This window comes from Dreissena polymorpha, chromosome 8 (assembly GCF_020536995.1).
Source record: "Dreissena polymorpha isolate Duluth1 chromosome 8, UMN_Dpol_1.0, whole genome shotgun sequence".
Lineage (NCBI taxonomy): Eukaryota > Metazoa > Mollusca > Bivalvia > Myida > Dreissenidae > Dreissena > Dreissena polymorpha.
This window is the reverse complement of record NC_068362.1, coordinates 88934127-88959217: the sequence shown is the minus strand read 5'-3', so window position 1 is coordinate 88959217 and position 25091 is coordinate 88934127. Positions and strand designations below refer to the sequence as shown.

The window sequence follows — 25091 nt, the reverse complement described above, 5'->3', positions numbered from 1 at the left end:
ACTGTTACTGCTGCTACTGCTGCTACTACTGCTGCAGCTGCTGCTACTGCTGCTACTACGCTGCTACTGCTGCTACTGCTGCTTCTGCTGCTGCTACTGCTGCTGCTACTGCTGCTACTACTACTACTACTGCAGCTACTTCTGCTACTTCTGCTACTCCTTCTACTGCTGATAATGCTGTTACTCCTGCTACTGCTGCTTCTGCTACTACTGCTGCTACTGCTGTTGCTGTTACTGCTGCTGCTGCTACTGCTGCTGCTGCTTCTACTGCTGCTGCTGCTACTAATGCTTCTGCTACTGCAGCTACTACTACTACTACTTCTACAACTACTTATACTGTTACTACTGCTACTCCTGCTTCTGCTGCCACTGCTCCTACTGCTGCTGCTACTGCTACTGCTGCTACTGCTTCTACTGCTTCTACTGCAGCTACTACTTTTACTACAACAACAACTACTACTGCTGTTATTGCTACTGCTGCTGCTGCTACTGCTGCTTCTGCTTCTACTACTACTACTACTACTACCACTACTTCTACTACTACTAATACTTCTACTACTACTACTACTACTACTACTACTACTACTACTACTACTACTACTACTACTATTACTTCTACTACTTCTACTACTACTACTGCTGCTGCTGCTTCTACTACTACTTCTACTGCTTCTACTACCACTGTTACTACTACTACTGCTACTACTACTACTACTACTACTACTCCAGCTGCTACTACTGCTACTCCTGCTACTACTGCTACTGCTGTTACTCCTGCTACTGCTGCTACTGCTAATAATAATACTGCTACTGCTGCTGCTGCTGCTGCTGCTGCTGTCGCTACTGCTGCTAATGCTACTACTACTGCTATTACTACCACTACTACTACTACTACTACTACTTCTACTACTACTACTACTACTTCTGCTACTACTACTACTCCTACTACTACTGCTGTTACTCCTGCTACTGCTGCTACTGCTACTACTACTGCTGCTACTGCTGCTGCTGCTACTCCTGCTGCTGATACTGATGCTGCTGCAAATGCTGCAACTGCTTCTACTGCAGCTACTACTACTACTACAACAACTACTACTACAGCTACTGCTGCTGCTGCTACTGGTGCTGCTGCTACTGATGCTGCTGCTACTGCTGCGTCTGCTTCTACTGCAGCTACTACTACTACTACTACAACTTCTACTACTTCTACTGTTGGTGGTGCTGCAACTGCTCCTACACTGCTACTGCTACTATTACTACTCCTGATTCTGCTACTACTACAACTACTACTACCACTACCACCAGTCCCACTACCACTACCACTACTACCAGTATCATTAACACTACCGCTACTACTACTACTACTACTTCTGCTACTACTACTACTACTACTACTACTACTACTACTACTACTACTACTACTACTACTACTACTACTATTACTACTACTACTAATACTGTTACTACTGCTACTGCTGTTACTGCTGATACTGCTGCTACTACTGCTGCATCTGCTGCTACTGCTGCTACTACGCTGCTACTGCTGTTGCTGCTATTGCTGCTGCTGCTGCTGTTACTGCTGCTGCTGCCACTGTTGCTGCTGCTACTGCTGTTATTGCTGCTACTAGATGCAGCTATTTTTACTTAAGCTGAACAAGTTACTATAACACCTTGCTTGCAGATGAAAAAAATTACTCCCACACCGGTCGACACACGACATTCTCTCGACGCTCTCTCGACGCGCGACAAATCAGTCGACAGTTAATCTTGACTGTCGACTGATTTGTCGCGCATCGCATGGAGCGTCGAGAGAATATCGCGAGACTGTCGCGACACGACATTCTCGCGACATTCTCGCGACATTATCTCGACGCTCAATACGACGCGCGACAAATCAATCGACAGTCAAGATTTTCTTCGATTTTTTTTCTAAAACCCAGCGCGATATGCGACACTCAAATATTGATTGTCGCATGATTGTCGCGCGTCGTATTAAGCGTCGAGTCTCGAAGGTCGACACCGACACTCAACTTGGCCATATCCGGATTCCGTAGATCAATCAATTTTCAAGCTATACATGTATACTGAATATTTCAAGGTATTTGGGTAGTTTCTGGTTAAGCGTGTAACTGGATGTATTTTTCATTATACACACATTACTTATGCACGCATAAAATGCGGTTGATTGTTGTTTTATAATCTATGCATGTAATTCTTTTGCATGTAGAAATTAACCTGTCTATTCTTGCACGTTTAAAGAACATATTGGCACATCACGAAATTTAATACCGTTTTATCACAAATAATACAAATTTTTAGTATTTTCAATAAATAACTCGCGTATTTTTATGCGAAAATAGTGTGCTTGTTAGAAAAAAAAATCGGATTTGAACGTACATTAAAGGGCAATCACTCTTGGAATTTATACCATTACGTTCAGTAATGATAGCCTACCTTACATTTACGGTTTCGGTTTACGGTAAGATTTAATACAGATAGGATTTATGCTGGTTGACCATATAACTGGTGAATAAAGCATCCGACATTTGTATGTACTTTTCAATTGTACGGATGTATGGTATATTTCACCTTACATGCACTCTGTTTTTTGACTTAGTTGTGCAAGCGTTCCATGGCAGCCATATTTGTTTATGATGTGATGTTGTTACTCATGTCAGCTGCACAAATAAAATAAATACCCACGCGTTAATCGCACATATTATCTCTGTGGGCTGAATAATTTTGAATATCAAAAACACAAATAAGCTAATGATGTAATAAAATAAACATATATATTTGTTATCATTAAAGGATCACATTTGACCTATTGAATGTATAGGTCGAACAGTTTCTGCGCCGAAATATGGTTTGGAAGACAAACAGAAATGAAGTTAAGAATCTCAAACTTTGATAGCGTTTTAACTTCATCCCTAAAGCACTATTCTGCGAAAAAAAAGCACAGAAGAAGTTTAGACTTTCCATGGTTGAGTCGACATTTTAAAAAGGACATTTAGAGCTAATTGGATTATGAAAATGATGGTATGTTCAATGTCGTAATATATCATATACATTTGTGTTTATTTAGATCGGCAACCAGATGCTCATTATGTCATTGACCTACAGGTTGCTAGAAGCTGGTTCCTGTTTTCGTACCGGTATTATTTCTTGAAAATGTTTTCATTATGTACACAACTTTTTCCTGTACAAAGTGTTTAAGGGTAAATCCTTATCGTAGATGATTAACTTAAATAAAATATTCACATTTAAAAAAATGTTTGTCCTTTCTGCCTTGTTATTTTTCAATGCTGGACACAGTTTCCCCCGAACAACTTTTCGTGCGTATAACAAAAAGACCAATAAAGAGACTTCATTTAAACGGAAAATGTCATAAAAGCGGAAAGTGTCGTCCGTGATTAGCCTGTGCGGACTGCACAGTCTAATCTGAGACGACACTTTACGCACATGCATAATGCCCAGTTTTCTCAAAACACGACTCAAATTGTCAAAGATTTGACCTATTTACATGTGTGTAACCCACTTTGATCAATTTTTCAAACATGACCTTGACATGGTCAAGATAAACATTTCACTATGTTTTATAAAGATTGAGGCATCAAAGTGGCGTCTTAAGTGGTAATTTGGTTGTTTTATAATTTAACATGATGACCTATTTTTTGGTTCAAGATAAACATTCTGTATTTTTTAAAATCAAGAATGAGTTATTAAGGTTGCTTCCATAGGTATAAACAGTCGTTTCTAAGATTCGATCTGATGACCCAGTTTTTGCGACGAACGTGGCCATGATTATATTTCAAGATAAATATTCTGACCAGTGTTTTATGTAACTCTCAGCTTGACTCGTTTACGCTCATTTTGACTTGCTTGTTTTCGGATGTCGTAATATATCATATACTTTTTATGTTTATGACTTGTATGATTGCAAATTGCCTCTTTACAGTTTTTAGATCGTATATTTTTATGTTATTTATATGATCTTACTCTCAAGGAATATGCATGTGTGTGATTATTAACTTAGATAAATTTACCGGTTCTTTTTAGTTGAAGCTGTGGAAGTATTTGTTGGTTGTGGTCGATTATCCTTTTTGAATGATCAGAGCAGTTAAAAGATAAAAAGTCAATCAAAATCAACAATAATTATTTGTATGCATTTTCCCACAATTAAAAATTTGCACACGCTTTAAACGGACATTTTCTAGGGAATAAAAATGTCATGACGCCAAAAACACGGTAATTTCACCATAAAACACTGAAATGATGGGTAATTTTTACGCCTAAGAAGTCGTCTATGAGATCAACATTCACCTCTGACATTCGGCGACACATATATGTTTCAATGGGATAATTATCTTGTGCTGGCTACGTATACGGATCTTCATCTAGGTATTTATTATATACTTGCTTTATGTTTCCAAAAAATACAATTTGTATCAATCAGTAAAATACAACTGCACAGAAATAATTCACGTATTATGCTTCTCGCTAGTTTTCCAATTCTCGTGAGATACGTCATCACACAAGCCACTCGACTGATACAAATACATGGAACAATTGACTAGCGTAATATTCGATATGTATTGCGCGGACCTGGTTGTGTATGCGGCTCTGAATACAGATTTCTCCTTTTCAGACTCATCATTCGTGCGCCGTCGAATTTATTTTAGTAAGATATCCAAGAAGCGGCGTACAATCCAATTCATATCTCGCTCTGAGCTAAGCCCGAGTATAACAATGCATTAAAAGCATATGTTATATACAACACTCACAATTCTGTGACACACACACGTTGCCAAAATAAAATCATGAAGCACGCAGTTGTTCTTTATGTTGTTATTCTGACAGCGGGTGTGTAGATGGCATTGTGTTAAAATTTTCATCTGAATTCATAGCCAGTTCTGTATTCGATGGTAGGTCTGTTTTGCTTAGCCTGTTTTATCAGAAGACTGCGGCTGTCGCGAGAATGTAACTGAATTCAGAGACAACTCGGAATTCTATTTTGGGAACCGGTAAGATGTTTTATGCTGTTCTTTTGACAGCAGTTGGCATTAATGAGAGTGTGTGTGTCTGATTGGTTTTCAATACATTATACAGAAAAAAGCTAAATTCAGAGCTACAGAGCCACAAACAGTATTCGATTGTTTGTCTGTTTCTCTTCATTCTTTTCTTATTATGTCGAAGAGTTGTGGCGTTTATTTGGTGTGTATCGTAGGCGTTTAATGCAGAGTTGAAATTTGGAGCGATTTTGTAGAAGTTTTTTCTGTATATTGGTCTGTTATTTTCTATATATTGTTCTGTTAGGGGCTGGTGCATAACATATGCCTTCAATTCTGCGATGAATTCAGGGCTGGAGTTAGAGCCAGCTCTGTATTATAAAGTAGATCTGTTTCACTTCAAACTTGTGTTAGTGTAGAAATAATTTGTCGCGGGTATGTGATACGTAACATAGTCTTTACATGTACACGTACACATGAATTCAGAGCTGAACTTAGAGAAAGGTCTGTATTCAATTTTATGTAGTTAAAACCTCTTGTATTGCGATGTCTGCCATATGCCTTTAGTACTGAGCTGAATTCAGAGCAGTATACAGAGCCAAGACTGTATTCGCGCCGGTTGTGGAGATGTAAACATAGCCAGCACTTTACTTACAGCCCCTGAAATATTCATGTAGAAATGAAAGTCGATGCAAGAGCTAACGCTGCAATAACCGAACTTAGACCTGATATCAGATGTCAGATCTTATAGCCAACTTCACAGATCTATAACGTTCATTTTGTCACTGCTTGACACAGTAAAATGTCACGTTTAAATCAATGAAATTATAATAAAACCACAGAAAAATAATTATTCCGATTGGAGATTTACATTTCTATTAGCTTTTACGCCAGGCGGACTGATCTCAACACTATACTTGCAAAGGATAAAAATGCATTCATAAACTGACGCAGATTTCACTATATGATACGCGTAATGCGAAAATGGGTATTATGCCATATGCGGTCAGAGAAGCTGCACGCCAGCTTGCGCATCTGCATAGTCTGGTACGGAGCTACTCTGTAATTCCCGACTAGACTCTGTAGAAGCGCAAGCTGGATTGCAGTTTCGATGCAGGCGTTTGGCAAAATACCCATTTTCGCATTACACATGTTGTATTTAGTATTTGTTAATAACTAATGAGCTCAGTTTTAATTTTATTTTTCATTAATTTATACAAGTTTGAATACGTATTCTCTATAAACTAGAGATATTCTGGGTTTTCTGAGAATATAATTTAATTTAGAAATGTTTGAACAAATATGGCATGGCGTCTATAGCTGTAACTTGAAGTATTTATGTGATATTATGACCAAATATATCAAATTATATTATAGTCTATCGGACGACTTAAAATACCAATTAAAAAGCGTAAAATATATTTCTTGTTTTCCCACAGTGATAAATATAAATCACTTGAACACTTATTATAAATCATTATTTCTTGATGAAGCTGAAGATAATTTAATTGTTAAAAAAGTAAATCCGAATCACTGTGACTGATTTTCTTAATCGATTTTCCTTTTGTAAAATTAATCTTAAGACTTGTAGGGGCCCTATAAATTGAATTGTCTTGATAACTTCATTAATTCAACTTTACTACGTCGTTATTCTATCAGTTTTGTAACAATGGATATCCCATGAATTTTCAAATTGCGAAAATGGATATTAGCTAGTTGATAATTAAAACTGACAAGTGTCATTGTACATTGAATAACGAAGTGCTATTGACAATGGTGCTTTTGGAGACTTGAAGTGTCCTTGACTCAGCCGGGCGTCTAAAATGCGGGCTCTGTTGAGGGTGCCAGACCTAGCTTCTTCATTGACGATCGCTTGATAGACAGAAGGTTCCCAAGAATGGTGGCGCGTTCAGAATCTAAAAATGAATCAAGTAGAGACCAACTGCTCTTCTTTAAAATAGATGTGATCAGCTTTTCCCATCTGTATAACATGTCATTATGCAAGAGTATAAAATTAGACAGACTGTCTCTTATTTCACCCGGTTCTCCTCAATACGACGCAAATCTTTGTTTTAAATGACATTTTTTAAAACTAAAGTGTAAATTTTAAAATGTTGTTAATGAATCTCATGTGCAAATTCAATACAAGTTCGTTACCACCGTTACCATGTTACGAATTAACGATATTACATCGTGCGAACTTCTTGTTTTTGTGTTGCTCGTAAGTTTTCTTGAACAGCAGAGACGTATTCATAAGCAAATGCTAAAGTAGTTGCAAATCGATTTACACTGATATTGTGCAAAGAAATGAAGCTAAAATAAAACGTAGATAATTTGCGTAAGCTACCCAATACATAAGATCATAACGTAAGAGAACACGGCATTGGCAAAGTTTTATTAAAAGTTCACAACTAATTGCTCTACATCAAACATATGACAACACAAATGTATTGTATTTCACAGAACAATCTCCAATTAATTGCGGACTCGTTCCCGCCCACCGACCAATCAAAACAGCCGAAAAACATCGACCAGGCTACCCGTAAACGGCTTGTCACTAAAAGTACAGGTAGTTGAGGCAATCAAAAGCCATTGGGGCGGGACCGACTATTAAGAAATACAATATTCATCGCAACGGGCTTCTAATGCAGTGAATAATGAGAAAATGTTTGCTTAAATAGCATATCTTGCTAATGATAGGGATTAAAAGATAAATGTGGATAATTTACGAGCGATGCATATTCAATGAACCGGGATAAATGTTTTCAAGTGAAGTTGATAATATTATGTGATCAAGTGTATGAAGTAATAACTACGGACTAAGTTTTATAAAATCTGCCCAATTCTTTGTACTTTGTTATTTGCATGGTTTGGGCGGAACGCTTACAGAAGCTAAAATTAGTGCGCACTTCCTCACAAAGTATTGTTTTTATTTGTTTGCCATACGGCAAACGAATTAAGAAAGGGGTACATTGTTTAGAGACAACAGGACTATCTTTAATACGTTGAGATTTTTGGAGGTAAAAATACACGTCGAAGACATGAATGTAAGGACAATATGAAATATTTCTTATCAAAGGTGTGTTCCACGCCAAATGAGCGCCTTTATGTTTTGAATGTGTAGGTTACTGATGTTCTATTAAATTGTAACCGTAACTCCGTAAAATCCGTAAAATCCTACCCTTCGTCTGTAATTGACAAACGCTGCATGCTCAAATGAACAAACTACTTGTTCTAACAAACAGCACAAAACGTTGATTAACGAGAAAATCCCATATAAAATAAACGTTTTAATTTAATAAAATGCACGATACAGCAGTGGGTCAGTCTCACAACCCGGGGACTTTGATACCCGGCATGCCTGAATCCGAAGTGACCAAGAAGTATCCGGACTATTGCAGGACAATCCGCATACACGGTCAGTATGGTCACCATTATAACGCATGTATGTACGTGTTAAATTATTTACTCTAAGAAGACGCCAAACATTTTTTTGAAATTATGCCTATCTTTTATAATGTTTGATATATGCGAAAACAAATCTGGTAGTTTTGCTAAGTACAATTTAAACGTCATAAATACACAATGTTTGTGTAATTAAAAAATTTGATAATTAAAAAACGTTGTTTATAAGCGAGCTTTTATTCTAGATCGTTCGCCAATTATATAAACATACAAAATGTAGACCGACTTAAGTTTTTTTTTTAAGATATCAGTTTATTTAGTTATCAAATCCTTCAAAGATAGTACCTTCGAAGCTCTCCCAATAAAATGTCAGCTAACAGGTAATGTACTACTGTCGCGCAATGTCAGGTAAATGTAAGTTACAGTTTAATTCATGGAAGAAAGAAATTAAAAAAAAAACCTGTTGTAAATTTTTGTATTTTTTTATATATAATTTATATCTATATTGACTACACACCATTATACAATAAGCCAATCAGAGTGGTAAACCTTTAAACTATTGTCTATTTATTACTTGTTTCTTCTTGCATAGCTGTCAAAACATTACCTTTTGTAAACTGTGTTTGAACTATTTTCCTAGTAATTTATGATTATTAATATGTATGTTTATTGTATTGTACTGATTCACTTTGACTATAATTTGTTAACTTGTACGTAAATGGTCAACGGCAAGTTGCCGATGTTCGAATACACAACTTGAAACTTGAACAACTTAGTAAAAATTTAGGAAATCATTTTAAGTCAGATTTCTTTTGTGACAGACTTATTCAGACATTTGACCGTTGACACTAACAGTGTTTGTGTTTTAAATTATGAATGAATGATTTGCGCAAATGTATAGCCCCCCCCCCCCGTAAAAGTGTCGATATTGCTGAAAAATAATTTGCTTAGATACTAAAATTTATATAACTTTCTGTTATATAACCCTCTATACATAAAAATGCGATCGCTATCATACGCAATATGGATAGTATCACCACGTATGTTAGTTGGTAATTTGATTACATAAGGGATGTTTAACCTCTTTCACGGAACATTAAATATATAAACTAATATTTATAAGATATCAATTTGAAAGGTGAAATTCTATTTAAAAAAATTCAGCTTCAATGCAGAAATTTGCATCGAAAACAATGATATTTTTTAAGCGTTCTCTTCTCTTTGCAACAATGCAAAAACTGCTACTATATGAATAGCTTAAATCATTGAATGAAATGTTTGATTGCAATTGTAGATAAACAAATATACTATATGACTCACTTTCTCTGTGAGTGTGTTATATGATTGTCATATACAAACACAGAATAAGGTACGCCGGGTTCGGCTTGTTATTGATAATTGGGAAGTAACTGTAACAAAAGAAAACAAATAAAGATGGAATGATTTAAATTATGGCATAATTGGATAACTGTCGAAAGCAAACACTCCTCGTAAATACTCATTTATTTCCTGAAATTTAGATAAAAATATATTTGTAATCACGAATTTGTTTGCTTTCAATGTTGGACTGAATTGTATATAAACGCTTGTCTTCATTGTAATGCTATTGAGATTTCGTTAAGAATTGTATGCACAGATACGATTAAAAGAAGTTTTCAAAGAGGTTTCAACCCACAAAACGTGTCCTAAAATATCGTAAAGATAAAACAATAAAGAATAAAAGATCATTATAACTTTGACAAAAAGCTGCCTGTAAATTGTATTCATTTTTTTTTCATGTCAGTGTTGATGTATTAATGTTTAACGCCCATTTACAAATGAATTGAAATAACATGTAACTGCACATGGTGTGTACTGCTAACAGTTTCATACGATACCATACAGTAAACGCATCTTTTTTTTCAACATTTTATTTTGCAAACAAGAACATATACAATATTTATTGTAACACTTATGATTTGCAATATGACACAACAAAAAAAGCAAGCATGTTATGTGACCAACTCATATCTTAAGTTATATATAGTTGTGTGTTGGAAAGGAAAGCATGTACAAAGTACATTAAGAGAAAAAAAAACATCTTCCAATTTGAAAGGACAAACAAGGAAGGTGTACATCGTTGTAACAGATGAAAAAAGCATAGAGAGGCGGTAATGGGTACATATAGTATATATAAAATAACACAGAGTATATAAAAAGGAAAAACAACAACATATTTCCTTGCTAGAAGACAACAAAGAATGTGTACATGTACATGGTAATAACATTTTATAAAGGCACAGAGAAGCAATAATATGTGCATGTTGTTATAGTATATATATTATAACACAAAGTACATAAAAGGAAAGAATACAACGTCTTTCAGTCAGTGAGAAGACAACAAAGAATGTGAAATAACATTTTAGAATGGTGCAGAGAAGCAAAAATAGATGCATGTGGTTATAGTATATAACCCATAGGTGTTACATTTTATTTGAATAACGGTACGCTTTCAATAGCAGCAGTAAACAATGCTCTAAACTACAACAATCATTAGATTAAATTCTAAGTTTGTGAGAACATAGCATTAAACTGCTCCCACTCACTGTCAAAGGAATCTAACTTATTTTGTGAAATTGATATATTTCTCAAGTTGTCATATTCATACTTAGTGTATATCTTTACTCCTGTTCTGCTTGGAATGCATTTATTCATTTAACACTTGTACAAGTATAACTTAATAAACAAAATAACATCATTTAAGGCTTTAGCAGACATACTTGAATATCCAAGTAGAAAGATGGTCATGTTAATGAAAGGAAAAGATTGTTCTGGTAGCATTTCAACAATAATTACTTTAGATATATGACATTCCCAGAATAAATGTTCTAAATTTTCTCACTTTGTTTGCAAAATGAACATAATGGGTCATCAATAATTTTCATTTTATGCAAAAGACTATTTGTTCCCAATATCCTGTGAATTAACCTATATTGGAACCACTGAACCTTTACATCTTTGGTTATTAAAAATGGTAGCTCAAATAAACAATGCCATTCTTTTTCATAAATACTGGTATGTAGTTTTGTACACCATTTTGCTATAATTGATGGTTGTTCATTATTTTTATTTAGAATAGTGTATAGTCTTTTTGCACCGGATTCTTTTTCAATACAAATTGAAATAATGGGGGCAAAAATTGTTTGATAATTTGCTGGGTAGGGCAAGATAAACAATATTTTTTTCACAAATTTATCAATTGCTCTTTTCACTCCTGTGTAATGAATGAAATTTATGCTCAAATTGTACATTCTATTTAATTCACTAAGAGAGATAAAGGTTCCATTTTTGAATATATCACCTATACATTGAATTCCAGCCACAAACCAGGACTTAAAGAAAAAACTTTTATTTCCTATCAATATATTTGGATTATAGAAAAGTGGATAATACAAGAAATCTTCTCTGTTTACTTCTAATTTACAACAATAAAGTGAAAAGCTTTTTAAAATATATACACAAAAAGTGTTAGAAATCCTATTAGATATATTTAAAGCATAATGATAGCTGCAATTAAAGAGTTTATATGTATCAAAATAGAGTTTTGAGATTTCTATCCAATTTCCCTTAAATGAATTTTTTGTAGCCATGTTAGTTTCAATGCTGGAATAAAAGCATCCAAATTGATCATTTTTAATCCTCCTTCATTATACTCCTTTACTATTGTTGAAAACTAAATTTTACTATGCCCGTCCCAAATAAAGCTTATAATAGAAGATTTTATTGAATTTAAAATAGTATCATGAGGGTTAGGCAATTATATGAACAAGTAATTGAACAGTGAAACAATAAGTGTTTTTACAATTACAATTTTTCCAATTGGTGTTAAAATTCTTCTTTTCCAGTTTTTCAGAATATTTTCCATTTTGACAATTTTTTCATCATAATTGATTTTAACCCTTTTGACAGGTCAACATGGACATTGATTCCTAACATTTTAAAGCTTCGTTTCATCCAATTTAGTTTCCATTATGTTTTTATGGTGTCACAACTATATTTGTTTTTTCATATCCATACAACATTTGTTTTATCAAAATTTACATTAAGACCGGAACTATTTGAAAAATCTTGTATAACAGAAAGAGTTTCATTTAAGGATTGTTCAGTTCAGTCTAATAAAATTGTAGTATCGTCCGCAAACTGGGACAATTTATGTTCAATTCCGTGTATCGTTATACCTTTATATTTTTGTTATCTCTCAATACAAATAAATAAATGCAATAAAAGTGACAAAACTTCAGCACAGAGGATAAAAATATAACACGAGAGAGGATCACCTTGTCTGCAGCCCCTTTCAATAGGGAAAAAGTTAGATAAGTAACCGCACTGAGAAACAGCTGATTTAGAGTCTTATATAAAACATAGAACCAACGCTTTATGTCTGGACCGAAATTAAAAATATTTTGTACAAAGGACCATGACAAGGAATCGAAATCTATTTGGAGAAGTAAACCCGGGATCTCATGTTCTTCAGTATAATGGATAATGTCATAAATTAACCTTGTATTTTTCCCTATGTATCTCCCTTTAATGAAACCAGTCTGGTCATTATGAATTAACTTATCCATGAATAGTTTAAATCTGTTAGCTATTACTCCAGAGGCAATTTTTTAAACGGTATTTTAAAGAGTAATTGGGCGCCAATTCTGTATAAACAGATTAGATTTATCACCTTTTGGAATACAGGTGATGATACCTTGTGTTTGTGTAATAGATAAACTTCCACAGTTAAAAGCTTCATTTAAGGATCTGACAACAAATGTACCAATTCTTGTATACAATTATTTAAGGCATATTCACGCTAGTAAGTTCACAATTACAAATGATTTGAAAACAAAAGAAAACTAAAATAATGCAAAATCATCTTTAGATAAACGCAACATCTATTTTCGAAGGATGAAGCAGTGTACCCGACGATTTTTTGTTTTCTAGAGCAAATTAAAAAAAGTCTGTCAAGTAAAAGAAATCGGATCAGACTATGTTCACAGTTATTATTGATTTGCCGACTTTATGTAATCGCAATGGTTATGATATTGCTATTTTGCAACATCATTTCACTAAATATTCTTGCATCGGCGGTACTTTCAGTTGTTTCTTAGTAAACATCATCTAATGTTTTTATTATTTCGTTTATTATTTGGAGACGCGTGCTATCCGCTTATAGAATTTCACTTCCAAATAAATGTTGACCGTGGGGTATATATATTTTTTTCAAATAATTAACGTTAATATACCTTAATTCCACTTATTTTAGTGCAGTCAAAACACAATTATATAATACATGTATGTAAGTTGACATAAATATACTCCAAGTGTGCCGTTTCTTAAAACTATTATGAAGAAGGTCGTGTATCAAGTTTCTGTGCATGCTTTGAATGGCTTTGAATCCAGAATTAGTAACGTTCTTAAACAGGGATTGTCTCAAATTAAAAGCTATTTTTTTTGGAGATGATTTTCTACATTCTTTATTGAACATGCAATTTGACATTATAACACTACTTTTGTGGTTGTGGTATTAAATATAAATGTACACATGATAATCGATACGAATACTGATCTTTGCGTTTCATTCAAAAGGCGCCCCATGTTTCCAGTAAGTAACGTATATCAATTGTGAACTCGAACCTTTAGTGCTCTTCACTAAATTAATTCTCAAACCAAGTCTTCAAATACCTTCATCGTGAGAAAGTAATTTTCAACAAATAATTTTGTAACAAAGTGTATCACACGGCGAAGCTTTTTCTTCGGGTGAAAACGGGCCCGCTTTTGGCGATGTGTAACACCGGGTAATGGCGCTGCATGAGCGCGTTTAATGGACGAAAGGTGGTAGATTTCATCATTGTTCCGCAGTAGAACGAAAGTAGTTTTGACAAGTTGACTTATCACCATGAAAATAACGGTAACACGCCTACCTTTGTTGTATCCATTGCCCTGCAAGGACTGTGCAAACACTCGATAGACGTTTAGAATTGCGCGGAGTTGTTTTGTCACGAATGTTTCTTATTCTGTTTAAAAACGACACACACTAAACCTGGGTCTTTAATGAAAGTGTCCTTATAGCCAAGGTACTCCCCTTATTGTAGCCTATTCACAGTCGACATTGTAACATGTTAATATTTGCAGTTTCGTACCAAAACACTGAATCTAAAATAAGTTATTGACTCTAAAGCGATGAAAACAAAATCAGGTGCGCTAATGACTTCATTTAACGTTGTCACGTATTGTGAATATTGATTTAGCGTCCTATGGATTGCGATTTTTTATCTGTACTTACATTCCTATATTTTAATTCTAGCACGACCTTTACATTTTTAATTACAGTTATATAAAAACTTTTAAAGTCGTTATGGCAATACAACAAAGCATATATTACGCGTGTCATTAAAGTTACCAAAATTTTCCCAAAAGATGAAGAACTACTCCAATAAACTTAGTTTATTGAGTTTATCATATAGGGATATAATACTGTAACACTTTATAACTTAAATGTTAAAACACAGTTGGACATTCAATTATACACACTTGGGATACTGTTATTTATAATCCTATAAATAATGTTTCGTTTTTCCCAATTGCATGGTTTATCCCGATATTTTTTCCAATCCAAAAGGCACAGGCTGTTCACTAATGAAGCCATAAAAATTACTCGAGACGAACGTGGAGTGTGTGTACTTTTATGTAAGCCGAATTTAGGGTTACTCGAATGGTATTGGCGCTCGCATGAACAATTGAAATTTGGTAAGCCAAATTATTTGCGCTATGCAGTAACATATATTTAACAACACACTGTATTCTTTATATGCCCGTGTCCTTAGGGGAAGGGCGGCCGTAGAAATGATAAATGAACCGGGGATCTTAAAAAGCCATATCGGATTTATAGCATATATTAAAGCATAACCGCCATCATAACAAAAATAAACGTGTAATATACACTATTACTCATAAGTCACTTTATAAAAAATCAAACATATGTATTGCGTTTTATCTCAGAAAAAAACAAAAAAAAACAAGAACAAGACAACAACAATCCAGAAACGACTCAATCAAAAATAGCCAAACTAAATAAACTGTTCAACTTCAACCTACATTGAGGATAAAATTGGCTGTTTAATATCATCTTTTGTTTGCCGACATCAATAAGAGACTGGAACGCTGTATTAGCAGTTTTCCCGACAGGAGACGCCTAATTAGCGGATAATGGACGCAGAAGTTAGTGAAAATAGCGACATTTGTATCCAAAGTTTGCGTTTGTTTGATGATTATTTGTGTCTAAAATGACATTCAAATAAAAAAATAATATATTTGACTGAAATATAAATATATGGAAGTACACAAAATTTAATAACATAATACTAGGTGCATTACCATACCAAAGTATGTCGAATAGTATTTTTTGGTAATATCTAGAAACAGGTTTTGTTGGAGGAAATTGTTTCTATTTCTCAAAACAATGTGAACCAAACGGAAATGGTTTCAAATCGAAGATTACATTCCCAATAAAGCACATGCGTTGTGAACCAAACGGAAATGGTTTCAAATCAAAGATTACATTACCAATAAAGCACATGCATTGTGAACCAAACGGAAATGGTTTCAATTCGAAGATTACATTCCCAATAAAACACATGCATTGTGAACCACACGGAAATGGTTTCAAATCGAAGATTTCATTCCCAATAAAGCACATGCATTGTGAACCAAACGAAAATGGTTTCAAATCGAAGATTACATTCCCAATAAAGCACATGCATTGTGAACCAAACGGAAATGGTTTCAAATCGAAGATTACATTCCCAATAAAGCACATGCATTGTGAACCAAACGGAAATGGTTTCAAATCGAAGATTACATTCCCAATAAAGCACATGCATTGTGAACCAAACGGAAATGGTTTCAAATCGAAGATTATATTCCCAATAAAGCACATGCATTGCGAACCAAACGGAAATGGTTTCAAATCGAAGATTACATTCCCAATAAAGCACATGCATTGTGAACCAAACGGAAATGGTTTCAAATCGAAGATTACATTCCCAATAAAGCACATGCATTGTGAACCAAACGGAAATGGTTTCAAATCGAAGATTAAATTCCCAATAAAGCACATGACTGACAACCGTAAGGCTCATCTTAATTGTCATCATTTTAGATATCACTACCTAACTGTCTGACTGTTTTTGTATACACAGACATGCACACATTTTAGATATCACTACTTAACTGTCTGACTGTTTTTGTATACACAGACATGCCCACATTTTAGATATCACTCCTCAACTGTCTGACTGTTTTCTGTATACAAAGACATGCACACATTTTAAATATCACTACTGAACTGTCTGACTGTTTTCTGTATACAAAGACATGCGCGCATTTTAGATATCACTACTTCATTGTCTGACTGTTTTCTGTATACAAAGACATGCGCACAGTTGAGATATCACTACTTAATTGTCTGACTGTTTTCTGTATACACATACATGCCCACATTTGAGATATCACTACTTAACTGTCTGACTGTTTTCTGTATACAAAGACATGCGCACATTTTAGATATCACTACTTAACTGTCTGACTGTTTTCTGTATACACAGACATGTACACATTTTAGATATCACTACTTAATTGTGTGAATGTTTCCTGTATACACAGACATGCGCACATTTGAGATATCACTACTTTACTGTCTTTCGCATAAAATCTACCACATTCTACGGTGTTTTCGTACTAGAACGCACGTGCATAGTGAAATATTGGGTCAATTGTCAAGCAAAACGATATGTCATTGTATACGAAGAATATGAACTGTAACAATCATGCATGCCAATTTAAAGTTCTTTTATATTCTGAAGTATTATAATATTGAAATTGAATTAAACAAAGTTGGATCAATTAAGATGTAAGTGATAAGCACATATGGATTATTTATTGCGACAAAAACAAAAAAATTAAAAAAAAGGACGCAACACTGCCATACTTTTTCAACTTCCTTGCATTTAATAATTATACATGACAATAGTTGCAAAAAATCGCAAATTGATTATTGATTACAAAAAACAGGTGTCTATTTATTTTAGAAAAAGTTGGTATATGAAGCAGAAAAAGCTGATCAGCATTTTCTTGTTCGAATTGTAAATATATCCATCTCGTTATAAATACAAAATTTGTACGTTAACTCAAATACATTAAGTCTGTTATATTAAGTTAGGATGGTTTCAATTCTATATTAGTATTTCCATGACTTAAAATCACGTATCATTAAGTATTTTCTTTTGTTGCTATAAGCATATTGAAATGTCTAATTTTATAAATGAATTGAATTAAATTGTTATCAAAACAGTAGAAACACAGGTTAAAAGTATTTCGTTGTGTTGCTGTGCTATTTAAATCTGAAAGCAACGAAGATTTTTCCTTTTACACTTTCACTCACAATAGACTTTACAAGTGATAAGACACGAGCGATGGGCTACAATGACACAGTCACATCGACTGGGGTCCGTAATCAAACACTTAGGCGTCTTATTGGCTCATTGAAACCATCTTTGGTTTAGAAATTCATTCATAATATTCATTGCAAAACTGATTAGGCAATAAGATCCAATGAGTACATCGGTGATAGCGGTGGTTACAGTTGGAGACATTCTAAATCCCATGATTTCACGACATCGTTTTCGATTTAGAGATGTTCTGATGCGGAAGATTAAATAGACACGCTTCAGAAGGTCAAAGAGTGCCGTATAGACATATACATACTCCTTATACAAATATTATTGCGATTATAAAATATTTTTTTAACGCAAGTCAATACGAGTTTTTATGACAACATTTTACTTTCTCGCCCTTAAACTTACATATGAATGTGAACAAGAAATGCTGAATACAATTAATTGTTCGTCATTCACTAAAATGAAATCACGATATCATTAACGCCGTTACCAACACATGAAGTTGTGTGTGTTGCAGAATTGAGAAGAGCGTATTCGTTTCCAATGAACAAATACACCGATATTACTAGGGACTTCCCAACAGTGTTTATGATTGTACATGATTACATTTCTTCTGCACAAAAGAAAATTACTTGAAACTGTATACAGCATAAATTCGTTGATGTTCTGGCACTACTCCTTCGAACTTATATGTAGTTTTTTTAGTTATCTACGTGTTATCTGTTTTGAAACACAGTATTGTATTTTATAGCTGTATATATTTAAGATCATTAACCCATTTATGCCTAGCGTCTACTAGAAAAAAGGCCTTGACAAATATGATGCATGATGCGGCGTCTCATCAGGGTCTGCGCTGTTTGCTTAAAGGAATCTCTGTAAGAAATATTCTAAATAGACAAATAAATATACTAGACATCTCTAATTTGGAAATAAATTGACCCAATTTAGAAGAATGGGAGAGTCCACTGGGCATAAATGGTTTAACTCTTTGATCTCGTTCGGGACTTCTTTATGCGCTGTTACCGAATAGTTCTACCCCGCTATTTTTCGTCCACAGGGAAATCGGAAAGACTCATGCTTGAGATTGAGTTATAATAATGTTATTTGCCATCGTTTAATTAGACGTTTTAGTTTAATAAATTTACAGCGCATTGTATCATGTTGGAAGTCAAAACATGAAATTATTGCTAACAGCGAAATCGAATATTTATTTTGATGCAGAAAGCTTTTATGTCTTAATGACGTAAGAGGAAATTTAAAATAAAACGCCACCTACAGACGGAATGGGAGAATGAATTTTTTTTCATAAAATGTTAGCCAACACGTCAATATAATACATTCACAACTATGAAACAACAAAACAGTTAAAACGTTTGACATCAGACTGTCCCAACATAGAACCAAGAGACAGTTACTTCAAGTAACTAGTACATTAACCTATATGTGTAGCCGCGGTCCGGGAAAGCCGGGGTCAAGTTCTCTTTGAAGTATCGTCCCAGATCAGCCCATGCAGTCCGCCCAGACTCCTCAGGGGCGACACTCTCCGCTGTTATGGAATTAATTATTTGAAAGATGTCTCTTCTAAACGAAAATCAAGTCTTTTCCGGAAAGTGTTGTCCCTGATTAGCATGTGCGGGCTGTTTAGGCTAACCCTTTGCATGCTGGGAAATTTGTCGTCTGCTAAAATGTCGTCTGCTGAATTTCTAAAATTAGCATTTTCTTCGATTTTTTTTCAAAGAATACTATCAGAATAGCAAACAGTTTGGATCCTAATGAGACGCCACGTTTTGTGGCGTCTCATCTGGATCCAAACTGTTTGCAAAGGCCTTCAAAATTCGGTTCCAGCGCTGAAAGGAAAACTCTTCGCGCACATGCATTCAGCCTTGTTTTATCATATCGCGACTTATCTATAGAAAAACGTTGTTATAATTTATGTTGTTTCATTCAGACAAAATTTTACGCTTTGTTTTCAACGCAAGAGTATTTTCAGTTGCGAAATTCGCACAAAATAAACTAGCGTTTTTATATTTGTTATTTTACTACAACTTTTTGTTCTTAAAATATGCCTGTTTCGATTTTCAGTTTTTTTCTTTTGTATAAATGTTTAATAATTTTTTTTTTAAAGCTATCTTCCTAACAAATCAGTAAAACCTCAGCATTTCAGACGCGACTGCCCGGAGACAAATCACCAGGTTAAACACGTCCATCTTGTAAACTGTCACTTTCAGTTTTTACAAGCACCCTCAAACTCATATGCAGCGCCATTTGTTAAATATTGTATTTCAAATAAAACGTTTGTGCCATCATTCGAACCACATTGTCATGCTAGTTTTGAACAAGGTTTTGCTCTTGGGCGAGTTAATTAAATTTGAGACCTCGGATTTGAAACGGCTTAATTAACGATTTTGTATTCATAAGTCTAACAAAACGACATATTATACGTTTCCATATTTTGATATCAAAAGAAACACGGAATTTGATTATTTACCTTTGCCAGCGGTGTCGTTTTTAAAGCGATTTAATCAATATCAATGTCTCATTTGTAGTACACAAATATTTGTATGAAAAAAATAATTAAAATAGTAAGGATAACCTTGTTATGCTCTTTCCATATATTTGGACACAATTTTCACACACATTGAAAGGTTCTGAATAATGATAAATATTATAATTAAATCACAATTCATTAGAAGTAATATATTTATTTCGAATGATGACACAATCTGTTACACAAATTTAATTGAAAAACGTTGTGATACAAGCTAAGTGAATGAGTAGTCTTTTATAAACACTTCGATTTTCTACGATCAAAACTCTGATAGTTGAGAGTTTATTTTACAAAGGTCTGGGTCTGATTTCTAGAAAAAGTGTTGCTTTTCTGAGATGTCTCCACAAAATGGCTATTTGCGTTTTATGAACGTTAATATGTTAAGTTAAATCGAGTCGCGTTTTGGGGAAACGGAACATAATGCATGTGGCTAACGTCAAACATGATAACCTGTGCGGACTGAAACTTTCTGCTTTTATGGAAGATTTCGTTTAACCCTTTGCATGCTGGGAAATTTGTCGTCTGCTAAAATGTCGTCTGCTGAATTTCTATAATTACCATTTTCTTCGATTTTTTTTTCAAAGAATACTATCAGAATAGCAAACAGTTTGGATCCTGATGAGACGCCACGTTCTTTGGCCTTCAAATTTCGGTTCCAGCACTGAAAGAGTTAAAGAAGGTCTCTGTTTAAATGCGAAAATCAAGTGCAGGTGGAAAATGTTGTCCTTGATTAGCTTATGCGGACTGCACTTGCTTATACTGGACGACACTCTACGCACATGCATTAAATCCAGTTTTCCCAGAATGAGACACATTCAGTCTGTGATTTTACCGATAATCTAATCTATACAATTTTTATTATCTATAAACATGGTCTATATATTTTTCATAACTCGATTGTCACGACTTGTATAATGTTTTCATCATTGATTTCCTTTGTAGTGTGATTGTAGCTCACGTTGCAGTTTTGAATGTGCTTCGCTATAATTTGATTAAGTATATCAAACGGTAAACGGTTTCTGTTTTTTGAAACCTATTTATGCATAGTGGACTCTCCCATCCTTCTAAATTGGACAAATTTATTTCCAAAATGAGGGATCTCTAGTATATTTATTTCTATATTTAGAATATTTCTTACAGAAATTCCTTTAAGCAAACAGCGCAGACCCTGATGAGACGCCGCATCATGCGTCGTCTCATCTGGGTATACGCTGTTTGCCAAGGCCTATTTTCTAGACGCTAGGCATAAATGGGTTAAAAAAAGTTGTGCGAATGCGATTTATAATGGCATTTAATGTCATTGCCTCATCCCCCAACAAAAAAACAACAACAACAACACAAAAATAACAACATAAACAATGTGTTCGATTGTAGTAAGAATGTTAAATTATCGGGATTAAGTTCCTATCAACCGAAAGTAGCAATACAATTATTGCCATGTTTTTACTTCCGAAGACAGAATAAGTAAATGACGTATTTTGCTGCAGAAGTTATGTTATGCATCAGTAGAGAAACGTTCTTGATTTGAAACTCGTAACGTACGCAATTTTAAACTCGATAGGTACGTGATTTCAGACTAGACATTTACGTGAACGTGATTTCAGACTCGTTATGTACGTCATTTTAAACTCGACATGTACGCGATTCCAGACTCGATACGTACGTGATTCCAGACTCGATAAGTACGTGATTTCAGACTCGATACGTACGTGATTTCAGACTCGATATGTACGTGATTTCAGACTCGATACGTACGTGATTTCAGACTCGATACGTACGTAATTTCATACTCGATACGTACGTGATTTCAGACTCGATATGTACGTGATTTCAGACTTGATATGTACGTGATTTCAGACTCGATACGTACGTGATTTCAGACTCGATACGTACGTGATTTCAGACTCGATATGTACCTGATTTCAGACTCGATATGTACGTGATGTCAGACTCGATTTGTCCGTTATTTCAGACTCAAACGGCGGCGTCAAGGAGCTCGTGTTTCCGGCGGCCTTGGACCTGGACCGACCGAAGAGGGCTCGAACCACATTCTCTCCAGACCAGCTGTACGAGCTTGAAACAGAGTTTCGGCGCAATCAGTACCTGGTGGGAAAGGAACGCACCGACCTGGCGAAGAGGCTTAAACTTTCCGAGACACAGGTAAGTGGGTCATAAGTTTATAACCCATTTATGCCTAGTGGACTCTCCCATCCTTCTAAATTGGATCAATTTATTTACAAAATTAGGGATGTCTAGTATATTTATTTCTATATTTAGAATATTTCTTACATAAATTCCTTTAAGCAAACAGCACAGACCCTGATGAGATGCCGCATTATGCGGCGTCTCATCTGGGTCAATGTTGTTTGCCAAGGCCTTTTTCCTAAAAAATAAATCGCATTCTGGTAAAACTGGACTTAATGCATATTTTATACATTAAGTGCTATTTACCTTCAAATATAAATGTTCATTTTATATTTCATTTTAGCAATTTTTATACATTATTTTACTTCATTGATTACTAGAGCATGATAGGTAAAAATGTTCTTAACTAGTCATCTAACACAATATTAAAACGAATTGTAAAGCATTGTTATACGTTTTACAGTATTTTTTTCTTGAACAATATCAATTTACTACTCCTTCAGGTAAAGGTGTGGTTCCAAAACCGAAGAACCAAGTACAAGAGAGACAGAGCCAAGGATGCAGAAAGCAGAGATTCAAAGTCAGAGAGTTTTGCCGCCTGTAACATACTGCGAATGCTCCAGCACGATACCTCTCAAGGGACGCAACCCTGCTTTACGCACATTAATACACTACTTCCGCCTTACCACCCATACACTTTCTCAGGATATAGTCCCACGTAAACGGTGCCATGCATTGTCATTTTTTGTTTGAAATTACTTTGGTATTTTATTTATTGCATTACACATATCTTGTTTTGAATTTATTGGGATGAAACATAATAATTGCCGATAGAAAGTCAAACATTATATTTGTGAAATTAGATACATGTATGTGAAAACAATGTCTGACGTTTGTCTGCAGCGAGTGTTGCGTGTTTTTATAACTGTTTGTTATTTGGCGAATGACACAAATTTGAAGATTGGAGTTTACACGAATGTCATTCATTGAAACAATATACACATAGTCCTTATTCGGCGTATAGTAGCTTGCTATAAAATGTATCCAGGGTTTCAATAAAATCAGTCCGGCAAATTAGACAGGCATAAATCCAAATATCACCGAACGTAACTTGACCTTCTTCGGCTTGGCATCGTGTGCGATATGATAAATCGATGTAAACGAATACGCATTACATTTTTATTTCAAGAGTATAGTATGATGCACACATCAATTCCATTATTTTTTAATGCAACCGCATATCTTCTTTATCAATATTCAGGAACATTCCGGGCTTTTAAAGCATTATGTACAATGACGAGCTCTGGCAACCACAGATAAAAGCAGCGGTGTGTGTTTTCTACTAATATACCTGCGTCTATAATACGCATCTCAAAATAGTTCTTATAATTTCTTGTTATCGTATTTGTTTTAATTGTTTGATTACACCAGAATTAAAACTATGACGAGGCTTAAATGTAATTTATCATGACGGTAGCAGTTATGTCATGCTACACTTACACGGCAATCCTGCGAAAATTACGAAAGACGGCTATTGAAATATATTATATATTCGAAAAATACAATTCAAGCGAAACAAGAAATATCTTTAAAAAATGTGGTTGGAGTTAGTGAAAGGTAAAGAGTTCAATGAATGAGATCAAAGATAGCGAATGTCTTTTTCTGTGCAGTTCTTCGCTGCATCACACGCAGTACGGGATGTTACGCGGAGTTTTCGCGGCTTATTTTACATTATTACATATTGCTGGTCATAAACCTATAGATACAAAACAGAAAACCAAAAGAAGAATGGAAGGTAAATTAAAACACATGAGTCAACCGGCCACACGCGAAGTATCCGTACATATTTTAAATATTTATACGCGCGTTCTTCGAACAAACCTGTTTTAGTGGTTTGTCGGGCATTGCTATTTGATTCGATTATTAACAGTATCGAGAATCATCGCGCTCATGCTTAATACATTAGTCAATATGGTGGAATAATTTTTGTTAAATTAATCAAAAATAACATTTATCATGGTATTATTGAAAACACATTAAGAATCTATTATTGACATACCATTATTATATCGCTGAATATCTTCATTTAACATATGTCTGGTCTAAAGAAAATTCCACCTTGCGGGTTGGAATGCAATGCATTAAAATGAGGACACGCTTCCACTGCTGGAAAAACGGCTTGTTTAAAAATTTATACTTTTACATGTAAAATGTTCAATTTCGAAAACAATTTAAAATGGTTTGGCCAAAACGAATATCAGGATATGGAAAAACGATACTTTTATGAACTTAAATATACTAGTACACAGACAGGAATATGGAAGTAATTACTAAATATGAGAACACAGCCTTTAAGTACAAACGCTCTGGCGCTGGAAATCCTCTGAAAATAAAAGGTGCATGCACAACTGTACTGATGTCAAGAGTTGAGTGTAAAACAGTTCTATCTATCAAGCCTTTTCATTAGAGATAAAATTGTTTCATGCTGAACACGCAGTA

The 25091-nt window shown here is 34.6% G+C and overlaps 2 protein-coding genes across 2 annotated transcripts in view; one reads left to right on the top strand and one right to left on the bottom strand.

Moving 5' to 3' along the window:
* Positions 1-6294: 6294 nt before the first annotated feature.
* The window catches only part of LOC127843081 (uncharacterized), a 48278-nt gene continuing 29481 nt past the window's right edge, over positions 6295-25091 (bottom strand). The window contains exon 7 of the mRNA XM_052372893.1: positions 6295-6925. Coding sequence (XP_052228853.1) covers positions 6869-6925 — 57 coding nt within the window. The 3' untranslated portion in view covers positions 6295-6868. The remainder of the gene's footprint in view (positions 6926-25091) is intronic.
* Positions 7704-24012, top strand: LOC127843084 (ventral anterior homeobox 2a-like). Its single transcript, XM_052372902.1, has 3 exons — positions 7704-8427; positions 22420-22607; positions 23096-24012. Exons 1-3 carry the CDS (start codon positions 8313-8315, stop codon positions 23312-23314), a joined length of 522 nt encoding a protein of 173 aa, XP_052228862.1. The 5' UTR covers positions 7704-8312; the 3' UTR covers positions 23315-24012.

Bases quoted from the DNA above. Each gene is read 5' to 3' on its own strand.
- LOC127843084 (XM_052372902.1), top strand. From the start codon at position 8,313: ATGCACGATACAGCAGTGGGTCAGTCTCACAACCCGGGGACTTTGATA. The intron at 8,428-22,419 runs GTCAGTATGGTC...CCGTTATTTCAG, and splicing joins CAGGACAATCCGCATACACG to ACTCAAACGGCGGCGTCAAG. The intron at 22,608-23,095 runs GTAAGTGGGTCA...CTACTCCTTCAG, and splicing joins TTAAACTTTCCGAGACACAG to GTAAAGGTGTGGTTCCAAAA.